This window comes from Hypanus sabinus, chromosome 21 (assembly GCF_030144855.1).
Source record: "Hypanus sabinus isolate sHypSab1 chromosome 21, sHypSab1.hap1, whole genome shotgun sequence".
NCBI classification, from domain to species: domain Eukaryota; kingdom Metazoa; phylum Chordata; class Chondrichthyes; order Myliobatiformes; family Dasyatidae; genus Hypanus; species Hypanus sabinus.
Window position 1 is genome coordinate 60,579,240 of NC_082726.1, and position 15,062 is coordinate 60,594,301.

The following is a 15,062-nucleotide window of genomic DNA, read 5'->3' on the forward strand; positions in this document are numbered from 1 at the left end:
ATAGTGGGAACACTGGAAATACTTAGCAGGTCAAGCAGCCACCACGGAAAGTGGAATGGTGTCAATGAACTTTCATTAGAAACTCCACAACAGGGCACAAAGGTCTCAATCTGAACCATTAACTCTTTCTCTTTCCACAGATGTCAACTGGCATATGAGCAATTCTTTCAATTTCTATCTTCTTTACTTCAGATTTCTAGCATTTTCTTTGTTTTTAAAAACACTTTGTTTTGAAACGGTCAACAGTTGTATTGTGGGAAATGCGGCAGCTAGTTCCACACAGCAAGCTAGCATCAATAGTGATGGGAAAAACACAGTGAACACTCCCCCTTCGATAAAAACATGGGGTCTTTTACTTTCAACTGAGAGTACAGACAAGGCCACCACTGTCTCATCCTAAAGGTGAGCCGTGTAGCACTCCTCAGTGTACCAGGAGCATCAGCCAAGCTGTTGGGCAAACATATTGCAAAGAGATACGAGCTCCTTATTTATTGAAGTTATTTTTGTAATTCATTGTAAGTTTATATCTTGTACCATAATGATGCCACGAACCAACAAACCTCATTTCATATGTCAGCGATAATAAATCTGAATCTGAGCTCAGATCATTTATTTCTGACTACATATTCAAAAGATGAATGTTGTCCAGGGAAATGGGAGTCCCTGGTCTTTATGATGCACTGCACTGCATTGTCCAGACAATGAGAAAACCATCAGATCCTTCAGCAATTCCACTCAAAAAGCACTATCAATGGCCATTATCCACTAATTCATACATTTACCAAGCTTTTCAAGTGACTTACGGTTGCCTGTAAGGAGACAAATTTCAAGGTTGTATAATGTATGCATACTTTGATAATAAATGTGCTTTGAACTTTAAGGTAATATCTATAAAATTATATAAATACATATATTTTTAAAAATCACACTAAGTGGAGATAATCAAAGATAAGAGCCTGTGGGTTACATCAGAGTGTATGACAGTAGGTTGTTGGTTTGCTATATTTATATTTGATAACAATGAAATATATGCAGGACACATGGTATTACAGGGAAGATTCTAGCAAGGATAAAGCAGTGGCTGATTGGCAGGAGGCAAAGAGTAGAATTAAAGGAGCCTTTTCTGGTTGTCTGCCGGTGACTAGTGGTGTTCCAAAGGGGTCTGTGTTGGGACCGATTCTTTTTACGTTATATGTCAATGATTTGGATGATGGAATTGATGGCTTTGTTGTAAAGTTTGCAGACAATATGAAGAAAGGTGGAAGGGCAGGTAGTTTTGAGGAAGTAGAGAAGCTACAGAAGAATTTAAGACAGATTAGGAAAATGGGCAAAGAAGTGGAATACAGTGTCAGGAAATGTATGGTCTTGCACTTTGGTAGAAGAAATGAAAGGGTTGACTATTTTCTAAATGGAGAGAAAATACAAAAAAAAAACGGAGGCATAAAGGGGATTGGGAGTACTGGTTCAGGACTCCCCACAAATTAATTTGGGGGTTGAGTCTGTGGTGAGGAAGGCAAATGTGATGTTAGCATTCGTTTCAAAAGGACTGGAATATAAAAGCAAGGATGTAATGCTGAGATTTTATAAAGCACTGGTGAGGCATCACTTGAAGTACTGTGTGCAGGTTTCGGTCTTTTATCTTAGAAAAGATGTGCTGAAACTGGAGAGGGTTCAAAGGAGGTTCACAAAAATGATTCCAGGATTGAATTGTCATATGAAGAACATTTGATGGCTCTGGGCCTGTATTCCCCGGAATTCAGAAGAAGGAGTGGTGACCTCATTGAAACCTATTGAATGGTGAAAGGCCTTGACAGAGTGGAAGTGGAGAGGATGTTTCCTATGATGGGAGAGTCTAAGACCTAAGACCTAAGGCCTCAGAATAGAGGGGCGTCCTTTTAGAGCAGAGATGAGGAGGAATTTCTTTAGCCAGAGAGTGGTGAATCTGTGGAGCCACAGGCTGCTGTGGAGGCCAAGTCTTTATGTATATTTAAGGCAGAGATTGATTGATTCTTGATTGGTCAAGGCATGAAGGGATATGGGATGAAGGCAGGAGATATTGGCTGAGAGGAAAATTTGATCAGCTATGATGAAATGGCAGAGCAGACTCCATGTGCCAAATGGCCTAATTCTGCTCCTATGTCTTATGGTCATATATTTTCACAACATAGTTTTAAAAAAAAGTGTCCATTCACTAGCTTCCATAGTATCCAGGTCATCTTCAAGGTGCAATGCCTCAAAAAGGCAGCTTCCATCATAAAGGACCCCCATCACCCAGGACATAGCTGTTCTCATTGCTACTGTCAGGAAGGAGGTACAGGAGCCTGAAGGTACACACCTTTCAGGATCAGCTTCTTCCCCTCTGCCATATGATTTATGAATGGACATTGAACCCATGAACGCTATCTCACTACTTTATATTTTATTTCTATTTTTGCACTACATAATTAATTTAGCTATTATATATATATTTAATGTAATTCAGCTTTTCTCTGTTATTCATTTAATATCATTTAAAAAAAAAATTGGATAGGTATATGGACAGGAAAGGAATGGAGGGTTATTGGCTGAGTGCGGGTCAGTGGGACAAGGTGAGGGTAAGCATTCAGCACAGACTAGAAGGGCCGAGATGGCCTGTTACCATGCTGTAATTGTTATATTGTTATTCTGTACCGTATTGCAATTTCCTGGTGCTGCAAAGACGAAGTTTCACGACATATGCTGGTAATATTAAACTTGATTCTGATGTTCTTAAGAGTTTGTTTCCGCTTTGAAATCTTTTATCTAGTTAGCTCAGGACTCAAGAAATTGGTCATAAGTACAGCAAAGTGGTAGTAGGCAATTCATCTGTGGAATTCACCATGTCATATACATTGTCTCCAGTGCTGTTCTTCAGCTGACATGTTAAAATTGAGTACTGACTGCTGTCTCAGTGATGTAAAGTATCCCACAGCCACTATTACAGGGCTATCCAGGTCAGACCATACAACACAAAACTGACCCTTCAGCCCATCATGCCCGTGCCCACTATCTATATTAATCCCAATCCTTTGTCCAAGATACTGAAAAGAGACAATATGATCATATTGAACTAACCATGCAAAACATTTCAAATCATAACTCCAAAATGAAAAATGACATCCTATAGTGTTAGGGGAATGCAGTTTTTGTATCCAAAACAGTTTTGCTAAATAGGTATTCTGCAATATACCAAAGCATCAAAAGTATGATCAATACGGTGTAAATTAATTCCATCTTAAAATATGCAGTCACAATGATTTTTAAAAATAACTCAATGATCCGGACTCACTGTGTTTCTGCTCCTGGCGAATTTATTCTAGATGTAACTTCACTGTTCAAATCCTCCTCTGGGCTGCTCATAATGGAATTTTTTTAAAATCACCCTCTCTTTAACTTAATTAAAATTGCGTGTTTATTTAGTGCACATTTTTGGGGCCATAATCTTGTTGAACGGAGGGATTAACACTTTACAAGAAATTAAACTGCTGCAACTACTCCACATACGCTTCACTTGCGCATAGCAACGCTCTAGGCCTTGATTGCCGAGCAACGTACATCCACTGTCAATCAAGACCTGAGCTAACAAATAATAACACAGGGAGGGCGGGACAGCAATGCAGAACCAACCAATCATTGCAAGAATTCAAAACAGTAATAAGGGATTAATTACGTTTCGTAACTTAAATAACATCGATATAATTCGTACAGAACTATCAACTGCTTCCTTTTGAATGAGCTCTCGAAATATTTTACTGAAATGAATCCAAATCTCATTTAATTTATCACAACCATGAAAGTTAATAGGCAATTCAACTACAGAAAGTATCATATTAAGTCATTTCCTCACCTGTATAGGATTCAGTGTAAAAAAGAGGATGCTATTGTTCATAGTGCAGATCTACATGTAAGGATTACATCTACATGTAAAGAGAAAAAAGACACTTAATGTTCGAGTTTATTGTTGTCATAGGCTTATGTACACAAGGTATAAACACTATGAAAATTAGCTTTGGAGCCTGGTTGAGGTAGTGCATTGTCAGAGAATCAATGGTAAGGCAGCACCTCACAGTTGGTGAGACAAATCTGAGGCAATGCTGCACTCAGAGGGAAAGTATTAAGAGTACACCATAACTTGTAAGGGACCGGGCTGAGGGAGTACAATGTTGGCAGAGGAATGGCCCTTAAATAGCCTTTGCTAAGGAAAATCTCCAATCCTCAGAATCAGGTTTATTATCTCTGACCTGCCAGCTTGCAGTCCCCCTCCTCCCTCCACCTTCTTATTCTGGCTTCTTCCACCTTCCTGCCCAGTCCTGATGAAGTGCCTTGGCCTGAAACATTGATTGTTCATTCCTTTCCATACATGTTGCCTGACCTGCTGAGTTCCTCCAGCATTTTGGCTATGTTGCTCTGGATTTCCAGCATCTGACGAATCTCTTGTGTTTATTATCACTAATATTTGTCACAAAATTGTTGTTTTGCTGGAGTACAGTGCAAGACATAAAAAATACTACAAGTTACTATAAATTACAATAAATAGATAACATATAAATAGAGCAAAAATGGAATAGTGAGGTAAGGTTCATGGGTTTACGGCCTGTTAGAAATGTGATGGTGAAGGGGAAAGAGCGCTGCTGGTGGGACAATTGCACTATCAGAGGTGCTGTGTTAGGGACTACCACATTGCCGGAGTTAGTATCTTTCATATAAACTGTAAACTGAGATCCAATCTGCCCTCTTTGAAGGCCACAAAATATCCTGTGGCATTATTCACAGAAGAGCTGGAGAGTTCTGCTCAGTAGCCTGGCTGATATTTACCCCAAATCATCATAAGATTTAATTGGTTGCTCTGGGACTCCCCAAGGTCATGATTGGTACTTTATCATTGCAAGTCTTTCAGCAGAACCTGTCAGTTAAATCATAGTTTGCAAGGAATACCTCAGTATACATAGCTAACATATAATGCATTTGGGAATCAAACCAAAAGCTTAGAGAGCTAGTAATAAGATACCCCATACTTGATACAGGGTAAATTGTCATTTGGCATATAGCTATTCATTCAGACTCAATGAATTCTTAATGTCTTCATGAACAGAAATAAGCCACTTGGCCCATTGAGACTGTGCTGGCTCCTGGTTGAAATGTCCACTAGTTCCATTCACAATTCCCAATTTTTGGAAAGATTTAGAAGATTACGGCACCAAGGATTAGCAGATATGACTAGTCTGGATTGGGCTGAAGGGCCTATTCCTATCCTGTCTGTTCACTCTATGAAAAGAGCTGGGAACAGAAATCATTAAGTTACATTGAGAACTGCAGACACAGGCCAGGGACACCCGCAGCCCAGAGTTCAAGAATATGTGTGAAGGATTGGGATTGGAAGTGTAAATGTGAATCGGCACTGGCCTGGAGTTGATTAGTGGGTTACCAGAGGCACTAAGTCAGATCCTGGAAATTCGCAGGTGCACATATGTTGTCTACAAATGGGTAGATACTGCTTTTTATGTTCTCCACTGAGGGCCACATTGCCACACAGATGAAAGCGAGGATCCTAACTGCAACTGATTTGGAATAAACTCCATCATGAATTTAACTTAAACACATAGAGGGCCTCTCTCTTTCACCTTCCTCTTCCTCTATGACATGTTCACACACACACTAACACACACCTCACACAGTCTCTCTCATACACATATAATCTCTCTCTGTCTCACAGACACAATCCTTCTCCGTCTCTCTCACTCAGTCAAATGTAAGACACACAAACACTGATACAGACACAAAGTTTCTCTCTCTCTCTCACACACACACACACACACACACACACACACACACACACACACACACACACACACACACGTTTCTCTCTCTCACACACATTCACACATACATACACACACAAAATCTCTTTCTCCCCCTCTCTCACAACCATACACTTTCATGCTGAATGCACAAGGGCAGCAAACTTTCTTTTAAGTTCTGAGGCAAATTATAGGCCCTGCGGGACAGGCTGGGAGGTCAGTGGAACTGGAGTCACTGCACAGTGGGTGGAGGGAGTGTTCCGTTTAACCATTCCAATGATCACTCCCCTCCACTCCTTCACCACCTCTCCTTTCCCTCATCAGAATAGGGTGCAAGGAATCTACAAGCAGCCACCTATTTCCATTGATGGGATCAATAGGGATGGGTGAGGCATGATGGCCCAAGTGGCCTGTTTCTATGTTGTACATCTCTGTAGCATAGGGATGGATACCCACCGGTCAGTGAGAGCACGGAGCCCGAGTGGCCTGTTTCTATGTTGTACATCTCTGTAGCATAGGAATGGATACCCACCGGTCAGTGAGAGCACGGAGCCCGAGTGGCCTGTTTCTATGTTGTACATCTCTGTAGCATAGGAATGGATACCCACCGGTCAGTGAGAGCACGGAGCCCGAGTGGCCTGTTTCTGTTCTGTATGTCTCTATAGTATAATGTACTTAGAAGGAGGTACAGAGGAGATATCAGGGGTAAGATTTTTACGCAGAGAGTGGTGAGTGCGTGGAATGGGCTGCCAGTGCCGGTGGTGGAGACAGATACAATAGGGTCTTTTAAGAGATTCCTGGACTGGTACATGGAGCTTAGTAAAATAGAGGGCTATGGGTAACTCTAGGTAATTTCTGAAGTAAGTACATGTTCAGCACAGCATTGTGGGATGAAGGGCCTGAATTGTGCTGTAGGTTTTCTATTCTATTTCCCGATTCCACATCGACACGTTGGTCCATGGCCTCCTTCATATTTGTCTGGGCAGCCTCCAACCTGATGGTATGAACATTGATATTTCTAACTTACGGTGACCAGTCCACTCTGTTTCCCTTCACACCCCTTATCCTCCATTCTCACACCTTCTATTCTCCTCTCCCACCCTCATAGCCTGCTCACCATCACCACCTCCTTCCCTTTATTCCATGGTCCACTGCCCTCTCCTAGCAGATTCCTTCTTCTTCTTCACCTTTTTCTCTTCCACCTCTCTGATCCCAGCTTCTCACATCATTTCCCCATCTCCACCCACACACCTTCCCTCTCAAGTGGTCTTACCTATCAATGCCAGTTTGTTCTCCTTTCTCTCCCCTCGCTTTATTAATTTGGCCTCTTCCCCCTTTCCTTTCCAGTCCCGATGAAGGCTCTCGGTCTGAAACATCAACTCTTTATACCCTCCACTGATGCTGCCTGACCTGCTGAGTTCCTCCACATACTGAGCTGCTTAACATTTCCAGCATCTACAGAATCTCTTATGTTTCAGTTCAAACGAGTTTATATCTATCTATCTATTTATTTATTGATTGATTGATTGATTGATTGATTGATTGAGGTATAGCATGGAATAGGTCCTTCAGTCCCTTTGAGCCACACCACCCAACAATCTCCTGATTTAAACCTAGCCTAATCATGGGACAATTTACAATGGCCAATTACCCTACCAACTGGTATGTCTTTGGGATGTGGCAGAAAACCGGAGCACCCGGAGGAAGCCCATGCGGTCATGGAGAGAACGTACAAACTCCTTACAGATCGCAGCAGGAATTGAACCCGTGTTGCTGGTACCGTACAGCCCTGTGCTAACAAGTAAGCTACTGAACCTCGTTGAGGAAGGATTAGAATCAAAAGATCAGAGTGGGTAAGGCAAAGATATTTTGCAGGATTGTATAGATAACGAGATAACATGGTGAGAGGTTTGAAAATAAGAATGAGAATTTTTAAATCAGAGCAGAGCATGGCTTAATCTAGTCATGACTGTGGCAGCACTACAGTGCAGGCGTAACAAGTCACTATAAAGTACAATAGAAGAAAGAAAGAAATTGTGCAAAAGAGGGAAAGCAAGGTAGTGTTCATGCGTTTGTGAACTGTTCAGAAATGTGCTGGCAGAGGGGAAGATTCTGAATGATATTGATCCATTATTTATCTCAAAACAATGCAGCTAAATGCTGCTAGGATGTACAAATGATGATGAAGATAGATACTTTATTGATCCAAAAGGAAATTACAGTGTCGCAGTAGCGTTACAAGTGCACAGATATACAAATATTAGAAGAGAAGTGAATAAGAATAAAAAAATAAGTTGCCTCAAACAGTCTAACAGAAGGGAGTCATCACTTCCCCGGCTATAGGTTGACTCATTATAGAGCCTAATGGCCGAGGGTAAAAATGACCTCTTATAGGGCTCTTCAGAGCAGCCCAGAAGTCTTAGCCTATTACTAAAAGTAAGGGTGTTCTCTGCCCTCTCCCTCAATCGAACACAGCTGTCTGGAGATAAATTCACGGGTCCTTCTTTTGGTTCATCCCCAGCAGCTGGTGTAACAGAGAACCTTCTGACCTACGGGGCTGTTGCCAGGGATGCACATAGAGACAGGTAACAAGCACTACAAGAAGGTTATCACCGCGGTGAAAAATGCCCTTTGCTCTGCCCAAAGCCTGGTCTTCCACCAGAGCGACATGTCTGTACGGGACTGCTGCTGCCTGGCACTCTCCAAGCTGCAGGAGCACATGCTGAGGGATGCACTGAGGGCCGGTGCAGCCAATGGAAAGAAACGTTCAGGGAAGGACCACAGTCTGGGTTTTCCACTACGGCACGGAAAGAGGATGAGTCAGTGGGGAAGCCCTTCAAAAGTTGAAAATGGTGTTCGTGAGTGGTAATGGTGCTATGGTTTAAAAGAAGTTAACTCTACTGAACGTAAAGGCCGGGAATGTAAGAGATTTGCATAGTTCCTTCTTTTGTATAAATAAAACGTATTTTAGAAATACTAAAAAATACAATCCTGGCTGCAAATCTAAGACCATTAGACATAAGGATAGAATTGGGCTATGAGGCTCATTGAGTGTGCTCCACTGCTCAGTCATGGCAGATTTATTTTTCCTCTCAACCCCATTCTTCTGCCTTCTCCCCATAACCTTTGACTCACTTATAATGAAGACCCTATCAACCTCTGCTTTAAAAATACCCAATGACTTAGTCTCCACAGCCATCTGTGATAATGCATTCCACCATTTCACCACTCTATGGATATTCTTCTCCCTCTCTGTTCTACTGGGGCGTCTACTCACGTTTCTGACTGCTGCTGTTCCCAAGTCAGATCTTGGCTGTACATATCTGCTACTCCAGAATACCGAGTGAGTCAGATGATGTTTAGCAACAGCAGATTCAGAATCAGAATCAGGTTTCAAATCATTGACGTATGCCATGAAATTTGTTGCTTTGCTAAAGTGCAATACACAAAGATCTATAAATTACAGTAAGTAACACACACTGTACTGTGCAAAAGTCTTAGGCGTGTAAAGTATATTGAATAATGGTGCAAAAAGGGAGCAAAAATAGAGCAAAATGTGTTCACATGTTGGCTCTTTGTCCAGGCAGAAGGGAAGAAACTGTTCCTAAAATGTCAAGTGTGTGTTGGCGGATTAGTGGAATATAAATAATATGGATGTTCGAAGCTTGCTGCAGGATTTCTAGGGGTATGCTACATTTTTCACACGTCCCTGTGCAACTTCTTCCCCCCACAACCATTTGGCACTCCTCCTCAAATGCACGAGGGTATTGTTCCAAAGAATGGAGATCCCCTAAGAATTTATTGCTGCCAAAACCAGGTCACCATCAAACCCTAACCTGTTGTCTCCATTCCAAACCCTGAAGGCATTCCACCGGCCCCTTGAAGCTAAGGTTGTGGCAGGTAGCTTTACTGAGCGCCCCATGACAAATCAATAGGTCTGGGCAGTGAGAAGTAAACAAGATCAAAGAATCAAGCAATGATTACTCAACTCAAGTGCAGGAATCACAGAGACTTCGGCAATTCTAACAAAATTGAAGATTTATTACATAAATTAACTAGAGAAACTAACAAGAAAGAGCTCAGGCTAGCGGTACAGAATCTCGATGAACAGAAATCACTGACAATACACAGAAGAACTCGGTCTGAGTTTCATCCGACAAGGAACCACAGTGACACAACAAAGACGGGTTGGCATGTCCCCCCTGAAGTACACTCCGGAATGTAGGAATTCCAGACATTGATATTATGGTGCTAATTAAATTAACCCGAATTGAATACAAGAACAAAGAGTTTGACAATCCCCATGATTCTAAACAAAATACATGCAAAACAAAGTGAAAGGCCAGACCTGGTGCAAAGGCAAACAAATAGGCATAAACGGTAAACAGTCCGAGGACAACACATACCCACGAGGTGAAATAGAGGAAAAAATAGTCCACTTTCTGAATTATTTTTGTCTTATTTTTGCAACCGATCCCAGGTTGTGACACAAACATGGCCATGCAACATTTGCCACGTGACTTCGATTTACTGATGTCAATTCCAACTGCTGATAATTGCTGGTGACTTGAGGGGAGTTTTGATCTGTGTAACTGGTGTTCAATGGGAAATGGACTAGCACTGTTACAACGATGGTTTCCATTTACAGTATATTCAATTCCACTGTTTACCACCTGAAACACATTGTTAATGCAACAGGTTTTTATCTGTAATGTGGGGGAATTGATTTCCATCAGTTCTCCAGAGAGCAAAGATCTTGCCAGCTTCTCAGAATTATGCTTTGTTGTTTTATATATTACATTGAAAACCTGCATTCAGAACTTTGATTAGATCGGGGGGACAGGCTCAAGTTTATTTTTACTTGTACATCAAAACATACAGCAAAATGGCTTTTTCCACAGATCATGAGATGTAAAAATATGGTTTTATTTGCAATTGTACCCTTATTAGTGAGTGCAGAGAGATGAAGCTGCAGGAAGTGTACCAAGTTATGAGAAGCCTTGTTAATGTAGATAGAACCTTTATCCCAGGGTAGAAATGTCAAATAGCAGAAGGCATAGGTTTAAGGTGAGAGGGGGAAAGTTTAAAGGGGATTTGCAAGGTAAGATTTTTTTTTACACAGAGATTGACAGGTGCCTGGACTGCATTGCCAGGGTGGTAACAGCAGATACAATGATAGGAAGGATTTAGACAGACAAGTGAATAGAAAGGAGAGCACATGTGTAGACAGGTAGGATTAGTTCTGGATTAGCATCATGATCTAGCAACGTTAAATTCCTGGGAGTTGCTTTTTCAAAGGATCTATCCTGGACCCAGCATTGTGAAGAAAGCACAGGAGTGCCTCTACTTCCTTAAATGTGTGCTGAGGTTTGGCATGACATCGAAAACTTTAACAGACTTCTATAGATGTGTAGTGGAAAGTGTACTGACTGGCTGAATCACAATGGAAACATTGATGCACCATCAATAACTCTCTGAGACATGAGGCATGATACCGGCTTTTATTGACTGGAAGAAAGAACAAGCAGCAATTGACCACCATGCTACATCCTGGAGGACTGAGGGCCGGGCTCAGGCCCCAATCGCCTTTATACCGGGGTCTGTGGGAGGAGCCACAGGAGCAGTCAGCAGTGGGGGGGGGGGGGGGGGCGCGTGTCCAGACAGGTGTATGTAGTTCACCACAAACACCAATGTCATTGAATGGAAAATCCTACATAAGGCAGCGGATTTGGCCCAGTACATCATGGGTAAAGCCCTCCCAATCATTGAGCACATCACCATTAAATGCTATTGTAGGAAACCAGCATCCATCATCAGAAACACTCACCACACAAGCCGTATTCTTTTCTTGCTGCTGCCATCAGGTAGAAGGTACAAGTGCCTTGTTTTGGATACTGTTGAGGGCGATGACCTACTGTGGGGGGGGGGGGGGGTGGGGGGTGCACAGCAACTGAGTCTCTGGCACTGAGTCTGGCACTGTGGGAAGGCGGGAGACAAGGGCAGCAGTAGTGATAGGAAATACCACAGACAGAGGAGCAGATTCTGTGGATGCCTTGGTATACATTGGCACCATTGACATAGGTAGGAAAAGGGAAGAAGGGAAGAATGATTCTGGAATGAAAGGATTATCACATATGGAGTGTTTGATGGCCCTGCACCTGTACTTGCCTGGAATTTAGAAGAATGAGGGGGAATCCTTTTGAAACATATCACATGTTGAAAGGCCTAGATAGACTGCATGTGGAGAAGGTATTTCCGTTAGTGGGGGAGTCTAGGACTAGAGGGCACAGCCTCAAAATAGAGTTCAGTGCATTTAGAATGGAGATTAGGAGGAATTTCTTTTGCCAGATGGTGGTGAATTTGTGGAATTCATTGCCAAGAGCAGCATGGAGGCTAGATCATTGGATGTATTTAAGCTGGAGACTGGTAGGTTCTTGATTAGAAAGGGCATGAAATGTTATGAGGAGAAGGCAGGAGAATGTGTTCAAGAGGAAAAATATATCAGCCATGATGAAGTAGCAGAGCTAAATTGATGGGCTGAAAAATGGCCTAATTTTGCTCCTATCTCTTATAGTCAATGGTTTACCTGGACAGGAAAGCAAATGCTGGCAGGCACTGACATCTGGTGGTTGCAACCCAACAAACATCTGAAACTGGATGCATTCTGAGCCCATCCTAACTGGTGATGTATTTATTATATTCCCATCCTCAGCACTGCGACAGTTTAATAAGTAATTTTGTTGTTAATGACTCAGGTTATAAATCAGGTGAGCAGACGGCTGCTTCAATTTTGTTTTCTCGCTGTGGAAAATTATTCCCTGTTGCCTGAGAAAAGAAACATTGAGAAAAATCTCTTAAGTCTGGTGAAGACTTTGGATGGAGGTGTTTTACGTAAAAACACTGGAAGCACTCCTCAGGTTAGGAATAAGAAACAGAATCAGATTTATTATCACTGGCATACATCATGAACTTTGTTGTCTTGTGGCAGAGTATAGGGAAATACATAAAAATACTATAAATTACTCTGTGTGTGTGTGTGTGTGTGCGTGCGTGTGTGTGTGTGTGTGTGTGTGTGTGTGTGTGTGTGTGTGCGTGCGTGCGTGCGTGCGTGCGTGTGTGTGTGTGTGTGTGCACGCTTGCAGAAAGAGAGCAAAAATAGTGAGGTTTCTGTTGTTGTGTGAATGAAATCATCACAGAGAGTTACTGGTAGATCCAAAGCAGCTTCTTTATTCAACAAAACAAGGTACAGCAGGCAACATATGGAGATGCTTTCGGTGAAAAGGTCTGCTGGCCCAATGTGGGGCTCCACATTTATTTGCTAAACACAAATGACAATTCCATATTTACAAAGTATAGTCAATGCTTTCTTTTAAGCTACATACAAACTTCACTTCTTCTGATTCGCATACATCCCACAGACACCAGCAGCGTCTGGACTGGGATTCACAGCTTCTAGAAATCCATTGTCCCAAGCTGAATCCACAATACATTTTCAAGGAACAGAAGACTGGTAGCCAAAGCCATTTGCTAAATGTAAATGACCTAAACCCAAAAATCGCTCTAACAATTTCAGTCCCTCTCCCCTTCTCAATGTCCTTGTCTCTATCTCCAACTTTTAGTACTCATTGTGACTTATGAGGAGATTCCCACGTGCACAAAGAAATTAAGAAATTGCCCCTTTATATACCCTTTGAGACCCTTTACCCCAGTGTTCATGGATTCATGGACCATTTTGAAATCAGATGGCAGAGGGAAAGAATCTGTTCCTGTGGAGAAAGAGAGTTAAATGAATATCCCTCTCCCCTCTCTATCCACCCTCCACCCTCACAGCAACTTGTCTCCCCCTTTTCCAAATTCTTGGACCTGAAATGTTAACTGTTTCTTTCTCCAATGATGCCGCCTGACCATCAGAGTGTTTCCCTCACTTCCTGATTTTGTTTCAGATTACCAGCACCTGTGGTTTGATTGTTTATTTATTTATTTATTTTTATTTAGCATGGTAACAATGAGTCTGTGCCGCCCAGTTACCTCCATATAACCGATTAACCTATAACCCATGTCTTTGAAACATGGGTGGAAACCGGAGTGCCCAGAAGAAACCTATGCGGTCATGGGGAGAACATACAAACTCCTTACAGTCAGAAGCAGAATTAAACTCAGGTTGCTGGTGCTGTGATAGCTTCAAGCTGCCTGCTATGCTGCCATGGTTGGTGTTAGTCTGAGGGCAGAACGTTGTCATTAGAGATGAAAGATCACATTGGATGACCCCATAAGAAACAGGAGAAGAATTAGGCCATTCAGCCCTCCAAGTCTGATCTGCATGTCAACTGTAGTGATTTTTTCATCTTGGTTTTCCTGCCATCTCACTGTAACCCTTAACCCGCTTACCAAATAAAAAGCCTATCAATTCCTGCCAAAAATATCTGTAATAACTTGGTCTCTACAACTGTCTGTGGCAATGAATTCTACAGATTCACCATTCTCTGTCTGAGGGTTTGACTGTAGCACCCAGCATTCACAACATCCCCTGCACTGGGTTCAAGTTGGGATGTATTATTGCCACTCGTACTGAGAAACAGTGAAAAGCTTGTCTTGGATTCTTTTCTTACAACTCATTACACAGTGCATTGTTTTAGTACAAGGTCAAGCAATAACAGAATGCAGAATAAAGGTTACATGGCAGAGAACGTGCAGTGCGGGCTGACAATAAGGTGCAAGGCCATAACAAAGTAGAAGGTAGCATAGCAGTTAGTACAATGACTTTACAGCACAATCGATCACCAGAGTCCAATTCCCTAATGAGTTTGAACATTCTCCCCATGACTCCGTGTACTCTGGTTTCTTTGTCCAGGGATGTATGGATTAGGATTAGTGAGTTGGGGGCATGCTGTGTTATTGCCAGAAGTGAGGCAATACTTGTGGGCTGTCTCCAACACATCCTCAGACTATGCTGGTTGTAAAACTTACAATGTACAGAATTTCACTGTTTGTTTCAACATACATGTGACAAATAAAGCTTGTTTTTATCTTTAATCTGTCCTTGACCCTGATGGTACATGCTTTCATGCTTTTGTATCTTCTGGAGAGGGGAGAAGAGAGACTGACCCAGGTGGACGGGGTTTTGGCCAACCCCACATTCCCTGAATCCTATCGAGTCCTTTGATTTATTCTTTGACTGGTGTCACTCAGCACATTTAATGTTGTCCATTGCTACAGTTCCTGACTGTAGTTCCATCCAGATCCAGC

The 15,062-nt window shown here is 42.1% G+C and overlaps 1 protein-coding gene across 6 annotated transcripts in view; it reads right to left on the bottom strand.

The window, feature by feature from the left end:
* The window catches only part of ttc23 (tetratricopeptide repeat domain 23), a 190,957-nt gene that overhangs the window by 63,135 nt on the left and 112,760 nt on the right, over positions 1-15,062 (bottom strand). For 3 of the 6 annotated variants that reach the window (XM_059946682.1, XM_059946677.1, XM_059946678.1), the window contains exon 1: positions 3,308-3,550. The exons of 2 other annotated variants lie outside the window; for them this stretch is intronic. Coding sequence is in view for 2 of the 4 variants with exons in the window: in XM_059946677.1 (XP_059802660.1) it covers positions 3,308-3,378 (71 nt within the window). In the remaining 2 variants the exon portion in view is untranslated. Of the gene's footprint in view, positions 1-3,307; positions 3,551-3,865; positions 3,885-15,062 lie in introns of those variants that run through there. One more of the 6 variants, XM_059946680.1, reaches the window with a different exon arrangement.